General features: G+C 37.4%; 1 protein-coding gene across 1 annotated transcript in view; it reads right to left on the bottom strand.

Annotated features, from left to right (window-relative positions):
• Positions 1-2,600: 2,600 nt before the first annotated feature.
• The window catches only part of PPP4R3A (protein phosphatase 4 regulatory subunit 3A), a 45,041-nt gene continuing 36,335 nt past the window's right edge, over positions 2,601-11,306 (bottom strand). The window contains exons 12-15 of the mRNA XM_017813798.1: positions 9,176-9,318; positions 6,457-6,647; positions 5,744-5,970; positions 2,601-3,477 (exon numbers count right to left, since the gene is read on the bottom strand). Of these exons, the coding sequence (XP_017669287.1) occupies positions 3,364-3,477; positions 5,744-5,970; positions 6,457-6,647; positions 9,176-9,318 (675 nt within the window). The 3' untranslated portion in view covers positions 2,601-3,363. The remainder of the gene's footprint in view (positions 3,478-5,743; positions 5,971-6,456; positions 6,648-9,175; positions 9,319-11,306) is intronic.

The following is an 11,306-nucleotide window of genomic DNA, read 5'->3' as shown; positions in this document are numbered from 1 at the left end:
CGTTAAAAAGGATTGGGTCTACTTGACACTTAACTCCGTGAGAACACGATGTCTCACCTGGGTGGGCGAAGAGAGATGGGTGAACAGCCTGATCTGTATTGCAGACAGTACACTGTAGAGACAACTTACTGTTCAGATACCCCAGTTTTAGATCCTCTTGCCCTCCAGACAGGGGAGATCTGTTTTTCTGGTGATGTGCGCTGTTAACCTGAATGCAGCCACGCTCTGTATACAGTAGAAAAAAACCTGGAAATATTCCAGATCACCTGGAATTACTTTCATTACTGTATGGGTTCCTTGGGGGACCAGGTACTCCGCATACATTTTGTCTGGTATTCCCAGTAAACCTAGGCTCAAAGGTGGGAAGCATACATCAGAGTAACCAGCATCAAGTCTTTCAGCCACTGAAGGAATACAGGGGCCGATGACTCAAGGACCTTGGACCTTGCCTATACAACACTGAAGGGTTTACCCATACTTCAGGACACAATTAAAATGCAATTAAGACGACTAAGCCACGTGTAGTACAATATACATGCAGCTCTCCTGGGGTACAAACAAATAATTTTAAAAAATCAGCCCAGAGAAAGATCTATAATGAAACACTGTTTCCTAATGTAATTTTTTCCACCTCTTAACTCAAGCCCACTTTTGTAATTATCCATCACTTCTCACAATCCCAGTATTTCCCCCCCCACCACCCCAAAATACATTTCAAGATTTTCAGGAATACAAAAGTGAACATTACTGGGCAAGAGCATACTCACCACTCACCTATTTTCTGACTACTCCCAACTTCCATGAATACAACGTCAAAGTGTAGACATGTCCAATCAGGCCACAAGCATTAGATAACTGGGAAGAAAACTAACCATCTACATACAAGTCAGACAGCATTAAAAGATGTGCAGCTTAATGTTTTACCAGTCCTATAGAGCTTCATAAAAATATAAAAGAGTTCAAAAATATTCCTACTTTCATTATAATTTTGACCAAACTCAGTTACTTCAGGATAGTATTTCTTCTGTTAAATGCAATACTTCAAGTACTAAGAGTCCGAAATCCAAGCTTCCTAAAAATATTATGAACATATTTGAACGTTTGGAAGACTGCAGGCATCAAACATCACAAGATCCAAGCTCTCCATTTCCGAAGGAACAGAAAAACATTAACAAAAGATGTCCTCTGACCACCTCAGAAGAAAGACTTCCTGAGATAAAGTGTGGAGGACATGAACATGACTATATGGATAAATTTGGAGAGCTTTATGCTCAAGGAAGGTTTGGCAGCTTGGGATAGATTTAGGTTCAGGCTAATTAAGAAAACCTGCAAAATTACAGGTTTCCTTGTTATGATGTCTGCTCTGATGCAAAAATCAGGTTTCAGGCAGGTCGTTGAGACAGCCCAGCGACTCTCCCGCTGCAGCAGCAGGTTGTATCTAATCCTGCAGTGACCGTGTGCACAACTGCTGGCCTCTGTGTAAAATATACTGCTGAGAACTGCCCTGTCACAGACATTTCAAATACACTGCAAAGACTCAACCTTAGAAAGTGATTACAAATGAACTTTTTGAGGAGAAGATGGCTAATCAATTTTCCCCAATGCACACTCTTATTTAAATCTGAAATGGCTGGGATGTATTCACAAAGTCTGAGCACAAAAGCTTTGGCTTTTGTAGCTGGCAGAGAATCTCCCACACAACGTACAACGTTTAGAAACAAAGTGCTAATCTACTCTTGGGTGTGATCGCCTGTGGTCCCACCTCAGATCTTCATTTCCCTTATTTCTATTTGTATATGAAACGTTAATACATAATATCATGATTGTTACAAAATTGGTGCTTTGAATGTCTGAAAGGAAACCAGCTCCTGAAAATATATGTAAGAAAGGGTCTCTTGTTTGCAAAGAACTGAATAAACTCCCCTTCATGGGAAGCACTGCTGTGCAAAGCTATCTTCAGTAAAAGGAGTAAGGAAGAGGGATATAATGCCTAGTTTCAAATTAATAACTAATATTATTTCGATTTTCTGGAAGAGGGGAAAGAACATAGTCATTGAGTTAGACCCAAAGTTTAATTGCTGTTTTTCAACTGACTATTAGAAAAAATTTAAAAAGATGGTATCCTTGTAAAAAGTTTATTCTACAACCACCTTTCATTCACTAAAACTGGTATTCCAAAGGGAATCAGATATTTTTAAAAAATACCACTAATGCCATTTTCCTTCAGCTTAAATTATTTCTTTTTTATTTTTCTAAGTCAAATGAGTCAATATATTGGTACTCCTAAATCATCCATCTTGCATTTTGATGAGTTAGTTACCATCATTGTTCTGAGTTATGAAATTTCAAAATCTCTTTGGAATACTAATTTCCTATTTATAGGTTTCAATTTTTTTATTTCATCCTATTTCCCTGATTCTTCTCTCAACAGTTGCTGATGTAAAATTTAATATAAAATATTTAGTCACAAAATAGTTATTGCTTTTATGCACATTGTGGTAAGATTTTTTTTTCTCCAATAAAAACTATACCATCTTCCATAAAATCCTAAACATATTAAGAACTGTGATGCAGAACAAAATTACACAGTGTGAAACAGGTACCAGCACAACAGTGAGATTATATTACATCAAAAAATTTTAATGGTCCCAAATATATACTCAACAACTAAGCATACACTCAGGGGGGCAAAAAAAATTATGACACAAAAGTGACCACATCTAGAATTCCACTCAATCTTTAATCAAGAAGGGACAAACAAATCCCCCACCTCAAAAAAAATTTCTGCAGTTTAAAGGGCAAAGGGAACAGATTTAAAAAAAAAGAGGAAACTTTATATTCGGCCCTCCCCCGTAGAGGTTTTTAAAACCTGTTGTAGCTTGAGTAAAATGTTCAGAATGTACGATTTCAAAGGCAGGTCTCTTTTTTACAAAGAAACTGCTGGCATTCTAACTAGTGAAGAATTATGGCAAAACCCGCCTTTTCTTCAGAAGTCTCATACATGGTCCAAGAAAGCATATTCTGATTGTAGCAACTGACCAGCCAATCCAGAGTTCCACTAACAAAACTCCTGCCCTGTTGGCTTTTTTTTTTGTTTTGTTTTGTTTTCCATTTCCTTCCCTGAGAAAAGGGCAACATGTGGTCCAAGCTGGAGAGCTCAAAGGCATAAGTCTTTCCCCTAAACGAAGTATTTCTCCTTCTTCTGCTCCTTTGAATTGGCACTTGATTGGCAGAAATCCATTTGTATAGGTTTATCTGTGTCACAGACAGTAATTCACAAAAGATTGCTGCTTTGCTGTGGGTTTGTTTTGTTTTTGGAAAATATATCCTTCCCCAACTGGTAATGTTCTTCAGCAGTTGCCATTATGATGACTCAAGCTTTGCTTTCTTTGACAAAAGTAAAGTTTCCTCTTTATCTTCATCTTCATCGTCCTCTTCATCATCATCAGGATAATCTACAAGCCCAACGAGGCCTCCCTACGAAGACAAACACAACTACTATAATTAAGAAAATGTTTGCACATCGATACTTCACATCTGTATTGGAACATGATGTCTGCACAGAATATTGCCATAAGCATTCTGGTTCAGGAGGTTCTGAATAAAACGAAGCAGAACAAAAAGAAATCCTTCAGTATGAATGACATTATCTGAAAATTTTTAAATTAATAAATCCAAAATGGGGTTTTACCTATCCAACTGGAAGTATTTCCAGTTGAAATTAAAGTGAAGTAAAAAATCTTAGTTTTGCTGAGTGTCGCTGCAGCTCCATCTGTGAAGATGTAAATTCTATTTTTACTGAGCACAGCTGACTGCAGTGAGCGATTTGGAAGCACTTCAGAAACAAATACAGAATATCCTCTGAATTTGAATTTTTGAGTTATGATACTTTTAGAACACAGTCTGTCTTCAAAAAAGTTAGTTTAAATGTGTAGCAGCTTGAAGATTTTTTTGAGTAAGATAATGGGATGAGGTGTACAGGTTATAAAGTTTAAATAAGTTGTCAGCTGAAAATGAAAATGTATCTAGTAGCATTAAAACCTTCCCTGTATTTCAAATAACCACAAATTTTTAAGATTAGGCAGCTCTATAACCATGAAGAAGCAGCATAAACTTCTGAAACTTCCTCTAACTATGCTGCAATTTCTGAAGCTTAACCAGCATTTCATTAACAATGGCAGTTAGTGATACTTTACTCAAAGATCCTACTACTTATTCAGGTGCCTAATGAAGGACATCCAAACCAGAAAATTTCAGTCAATTGTCTACCAAAAGACAACTTGAAAAAACATTACACACATTCTGTACAGTCACATACAACACAGCACTGAGGATACTACCCCTAAAACAGCAGCATCAGATAATTAATGAAAAACCCAATTTCAACACTTTTCTGGTTTGTGACTGCGGCACATTTTACTCTGAAAGAATGCACCTTATGCCTGAATCCACAACTGGATTTTCAGTGCTCTGCATACTCAGTGTAACCTGAACATTTTTCTTCTGCCACCACTATTTGACTTTTTGGAGCCAATACTGTATGCAATATGTTCCATATGTAAAGACTCCATTTCAGACTCAAGGAATTACACTGTCTGGGAGAGAACAAGCCTCTAATAAACTGAACTGATTTTCAAGCCAGTTACCTCCCTTTTAAAAAGTGCTTGACTAACTCTTGGGTTATGCAAGGAGTTTCCTCCACAGAGGGATTTAGAGGAAGTGTTCCTTTAGTTCTTCTATCAGCAAAACTCTTCTAATTCAAGTGTTTTCAACAGAAGGCAATCCAAATACAAACTCTTAAGCCATGTTCAATTAGAAGAAAGAAAAAAACTTAACCCGCCATTTACCTTCACTAGAAGTTAGGTGAACAAGCAGTATGGTGGCATTAAAAAACAAGGATGAATCAGAGTTATTCCAAGGCTATGTGACAAGTGGTATACGTACCTGACCTTTCAGAAATGCAAACACGTGTTATGAAAATAAATTTTCATTATCTGAACCTACCCCGTATCAACACTATCCCATCTGGCCCCCTGTGCTGGGAAAACACCAGTCACTATTTCTCTGACTTGGTTTAAATAGTTTTAGCCAAAAATCTGATAAAAATCCAACAGTGTCCTAAAATGTACTTTAAAATGCTAGTTTTGAATATTTACTGCAAGCTGTAATACTCTTTTAAAGGGGCTTTCTTCTATTACTGCAATATGCTCCAAACCAAAGCTATATGTTAGTTTAAATGGTAAAAAAGTCTCACTAGGATATTAAAAATTGTTTTGCCTTACAGTAACCATCCCCAATACAATTTCTTTCTTTCACAAATGCCAGTTATGTAATCTGAACAATGTTAAAAACGGTGAGAGAAGAAAACTTCAATGGGTGTGGCAGGACACTGTAGAATCTAGCAAACTTTTGGCCATGTTTCCAAAATATTTCTGTATTTTTACCTGCCAAATATCCCTGTGCAATTTAATAAAAGTAAAGTGTTATCTGTATTTCACAGTGAATATCACTGCTAAGAGCAACCAGCGGTGTGCTTCCTGCTTGAAGAGTTTGGGCATTAAAAGATCTTTTATTTCTTCTATATACAGCAGATCTCGTTAAAAATGCTGAAGGCCAAACAATAAGTCCACACAAACCAGAGAGTCCATTGGTGCTTAACGTGCCAGAATTCACACAAACGTGAGACAGATGCTAAAGAAAATTCCTACTCTATAACAATGAAGTCAACCTAATTGAAAATTACCTTAGTTGTAATAGCTGCCATCTGAGATGTGCTTTTAGAAACTGATCCTGGTGAGCCAGGGGACCCTGGAGACCCAGGGGACCCAGGGGATCCAGGCAGATTACTTGCAGATGACTGGCTGGTAAGATTAGATTTTGTACCACTGGAAAAAGAAAGCTTGAAACTTGGGCTCTGACGACCTGAAAGGTTAGTTTTCAGAAGAACTTCCTTTTCTTCACTCTCTTTCACTGGAGGGGGAAAAGAAAAAAAAAAGGCAAAAGTTACTGAATGAAACACTTAATTACAAATCACTTTACTGTGTGGAAAAAGGCTTAATACTTTACGTACAACTCAGTAAAGTGAGTCATCATAGACTTTTTTTCCATACTACTGTACCTACACCTACCAGCTGTTGCCACTGGCCAGGAATGAACACTTTTGTTCTATGAATGATATCACCTGAACATCATGAAGAAAATTTTTAATTATAAACCTCAATAAAACACAGGAAAACTCGACTATCAGCGAAGATCAGTGAAATGCTTTAAGAAATCAACAACAACATTTTGTATTGTTCTGCTTTTAAAGATAACAAAACTGTTTTAAAGGGGTGTTCCACCAACTTGATGTCACAATTTCAAAATCTACAAGCTTCAGAATAAATACATGCAAATCCTTCATTGCAGTAGGACTAAAATAATACAAGTTATGGCATTCATCTTCTCATCACTTACATTTTTTTCTTTCCATGAATTTACTGATAGGGTCCATAATATCCTCATCATTTTTAGGTTTGTCAGAAGGGGGCACCACTGCCTCTCCATCTTCCATATCATCCTCATCAGTATTAAACCACATTTCCTCCTCATCCTCCAGGGTTCTTGCATCCCTTCTGTATCTGTGGTTTCTCAAAATGGAGCGCATGCTACAGAACAATAAGTTTTAAAAGTTTAGGTTCAGAAATCAACTCATTAATAATAAAACTTCTGCTCCACAGTTACAGTGACAGTGTACAGCTACATATATTGTAGAGCAATAAAAAACACCAGCAAATCATTCTGTAATGTGAACCTTTGTATTTTCAAAGCAAGTATCATTAAAAACTTTTCTATATAAATCAAATATGGTACAACTCTGCTAACAGCACTTTAAGACTATCTGTGCAAAATTTTGTAGCTTATAAACAGTATTATTAGAAGTAATTTTGATAAATCTCACTGAAGTGTTGCATTCAGGCTTGGTTTGCCAGTCTGCACTGATAAAAAGTTGTAAAACAAAGAGTTTAGAAATTATAGACTTTTCCTCTGAAAATACTTTGTAATCTGTCAGTATTCAGGGTCCAACATGTTAACAAGGAAAATCAAATAAAAATCTAACTTAAATATTACTCCAGTTTTAAACAGATACATTAAAAAGACAGCTACCTCTCTCTGTCACATCAACCTGTTACAACTTTTGGTCAGTATCAGTATTTTCCATTCTTCACAGCCCTGGATATGAGGTGCTACTCCCTCCCCCCATTTGATCTATTATTAGTGCTGGTTTATCTCAGTTCAACCTTCCTTTTCTCTTTTCTCACAGAAGCTGTATTATGGTCTTGGAGCAGAGGGACAGTGATGTGCCCCTTGAAGAATGGTGAAGAAGAAGTGGAAGAGAGGTTGAAAACATTCCTTTCATTGCTAGATGTTCATTTTAACAGTCAATTTCCATCAGAAGCACGAAACCCTTGATGAAGCACTTCACAACTTACTGGCTGAAATTTAATATTTTTCATAAAATCTCTGTTACTGGGATCAAAATGTTAATAATACAACCTAGACCTTCTGTTTAGAGAAAGGGTCTCGCATTAATGACTGCATGAAAAAGCCAGAAGGGGAAAAATTAGGAAATTGCAAGGTATTTAATAAGAATGCTAAATACACTTTTAAAAATAAATCTAGTTCTGAGTAAGCTGCTTGCCAGCATTATCACCTGGATCTATACATTCTGCATCATTTTACACCGCATTTATTAACCTTGAGTTCTGCTAGTAGCGCAAAACTGTGACTTAAGCAGAACTCTTCTGAATACTTTTATGGCCCATGCCAACAAAATGTCGGTCTCCTTCCTTACCAAACTATTCTTTGCTAAAATATGTAAATAGATTCTTGTTATTTTTTCATGTTAATATTTCTGGGGTTTGACTTAAGAAATTACATTGACTGTGACAGGACTTGTGCAGCCACTATATCCGATGTAGGAAGAAGGTAAAAACCAAGCTGGCTGAGCTCCAGACCTCTTGAAGCTCTATTTTCTGTTGGATAAACTCATGCAGCACAACTATACACAACCCCTTAGCTCAACTGAAGCCAAGAAAAGACTAATGTTTTACTTGCTATACTGGATAGAAATTACTGAATTACAGCTGGCTGTTCTTTCCAACACATGGATTAATTTAAGTAAGAATCATAGGCTTGAATTTCACAGCTGTTTAAGTGATAAGCTTAGATGACACAAGCCAAAATAACATCATCTCACCTATAAAACATTAGTACTCAAAACTGCAGGTCCTACACATGCTCTTGGAAGTGCTTCAACATTTTAAAATAGATGTAGACTTATACTCTTTATTTTAATTGTACAAGTCTCAAATTTAAATACTGGTTAAGAAATCTTGTGGCAGGAAATAAAAGTCTGAGATTTCAAGATGTCCTTGTAGGACTGATCAGGATTAATTTTTTAATATTTTCTCAAACTAATTCAAGACAGCAGAACAAGAAAGGTCTTGCTAACAATTCTTAGGAGTAACTCATCTATTCACACAAGCAGTCTATCTTGTTTTAATGACACTAAACAGCCTTTTAACCTTGGGTTACTGTATATTAAGGAAAGGAACTTTTGCTCTGGCAAGCAACAGAAAGTGTTGCATCAGATTGCTTTTTACTCCATCAGCAGCTCTAAAAGTGACAAAAAAGTGTTCTCTGAAAATTTCTCTGCATATTCCACTTCTCAGGCATTTTGGTAGAGCTTATCTGAATATCTACTCCCACAACCAACTAAAATAAAAGGAAATCTGACATGTGAATTTTTTAAAGGAAAAAATCCACAGAATGGTAATTCAAAACTGAGCAATCATTCAAATCAGCATTGAAAATCCGTTATTTAAACAAATGAACTTTGGATATTCGGTAGCTTCCAGCCTCATTAAAATAGTGTACATAAGTTTAGGATATGACCAATAAGCATTATGACTGGGAGTCCAGCAACTAATGTTAGCTGAGGGTTGATTTGATCAAAAATCTGCAGCAACACATTTGAAAATCCCACTTTTAGTCAAGTAAACTCGACAATGCTTGAGATGCAAGCAGGAATCTAAATTATGTACATTTCCCACTATCAGAGAACAATCCACCAATATTCTGAAAAGGGAATTAACACATTAATATACTATTAAGAGCATTGAGTGCATTTTACCTGTCAAGTTTTGGATTATCTTGTCTTTCCCTTTGTTGCTCAAATCGTAGTTTCAGTCCTTTGAATGTCTGCACATAATCTACATCTTCCAGTGCCTTCCAGTAATTTTCAATTACATGAGCCGTTAACGATTTTATATCTTCCTACAGGAATGAACAAATATAAAGTGACTTACTTTCATTCAAATGAATTTATTTAATACAATATAAAAAGTAACTGAAATGAGAAATTATTTTAAAATATGCCATATGAAGCACTGTATTAATTACCTTATGCAAAAACTAGCAATAAGCATACAACTGCAGTTAAAAATCTAGTGTCAAATATTTAATTAGCAAAACAGCGTCAAATTTTCTAGAAGTGTCTTCTTCAAAACATGACAGAACCCAAAACCCGATAAAAAACCCATACCAAACCCAATTCTAAAATGCCTTTCCCACTGTAACTTATAAATATTTTTATATTGATAGATTAACTGGTACCTGTTGAATTAAAAACATGTTTACGAGATACAGTTTTGGCATTCATATTATTTCTTTCCTTGTCGCAAATAAATTACTTATGTAAAAATAACTATTCAATGCATTTGTTTAGATCGAGAACAAGAAAGCTATTTTTCATCAGAACCTAACATCAAGCTTTTTTCCTTGTGGCTATGCAGTATTGGTGAAGGTCCTTTACAAAAGCTTCCCAACCTTTCTGCTGTTTCAGTTTAGCTTTGTGGCTGCCCAAAGCCACTCTACGCAGCTGAGACTAGCACAGGTCTGCACACTGCAGCAGGAAAACTGCTCCCGTGCAGTGTTCTGCTTTCTTAACCATGCACAGCCCTTGAAATACACTGCAGAATAAACACCCGAATTACCACCCACTAAGGGTTATGTGCTTAAAAGTAATCTCTATGGTTATGTGCTTAAAAGTCATCTCTTGTAAACGTTAATACACCAATAACAACAGAAACATGCTTTTTAAAAAATTGCTCTCTTTAAAAACAAACTTGGATGAAAAAAAATGGACAAAATTATTGACAGCTACCAAGAAGTAGTCTGGGAATGCAACCTTGATATCTGTGTGAAAAGGTGGATAAGAAAAAAAGTAGCTGTTTATTTTCCCATAGTATGATGTGTAGAATCAGCACCCAATCTCATGCAGTATTGAAAGACCACACATGCTAGTATGACCCTGGCTGGACACCAGGTGTCCACCAAAGCTGCTTTATCACTCCGCTCTTCAGCTGGGCAGGGGAGAGAAAATATAACGAAAGGTTCACGGTTTGAGATATGGACAGGGAGAGATCACTCACTAGTTACTGTGAAGGGCAAAACAGATTCGAATTGGGGAAATTAACTAAATTTATTACCCATCAAATCAGAGTAGGACAATGCAAAAGAAACACAGATCTTAAAAATATTTTCCCCCTCCCCTCCCTTCTTCCTGGGCTCAATTTTACTCATGATTTTCTCTGCCTCCTCCCCCAAACGATGCAGGGGGACAGGGAATAGGGGTTCCAGTCAGTTCATCACAAATTGTCTCTGTCAATCCTTCACTTCTTCCTCCTCAGGAGCAGGACTCCTCACACTCTGTTTGTGAGACAGTCTGTTTGTGAGACAGTCTGTTTGTGAGGACTGTTTGTGAGACAGTCCTTCACAAACTTCTCCAACATGAGTCCTTCCCATGGGTTACAGTTCTTCACAAACTTCTCTCGTGTGGGTTCCTTCCATGGCATGCAGTCCTTCCCAAACAGGCTGCTCCGCTGTGGGTCCCCCCATGGGTCACAAGTCCTGCCAGCAAACCTGCTCCAGTGTGGGCTCCTCTCTCCATGGGGCCACAGTCCTGCCAGGAGCCTGCTCCAGCGCAGGCTTCCCATGAGGTCACAGCCTCCTTTGGGCATCCACCTGCTCCAGTGTGGGGTCCACCATGGGCTGCAGGGGGACATCCTACCTCTTCATGGTCTTCAAGGAATTTCTGCTCCAACCTTGGCCAGTGGCACATTAATCTTGGAGCCAGCTGGCATTAGCTCTACTGAACACAGGGGAAGCTTGTAGCAGGTTCTCCAGATGCCACTCCTTTAGCTGCCACCCATTAAAACCTTGCCACACAAATCCAATACAGCACAGCACAAATCACAGTCACC

The sequence above is a fragment of the Lepidothrix coronata genome, unplaced genomic scaffold, assembly GCF_001604755.1.
Source record: "Lepidothrix coronata isolate B3197 unplaced genomic scaffold, Lepidothrix_coronata-1.0 Scaffold43, whole genome shotgun sequence".
NCBI lineage: Eukaryota > Metazoa > Chordata > Aves > Passeriformes > Pipridae > Lepidothrix > Lepidothrix coronata.
Note: the sequence above shows the minus strand (reverse complement) of the source record. Positions and strands in the feature narration are given on the sequence as shown.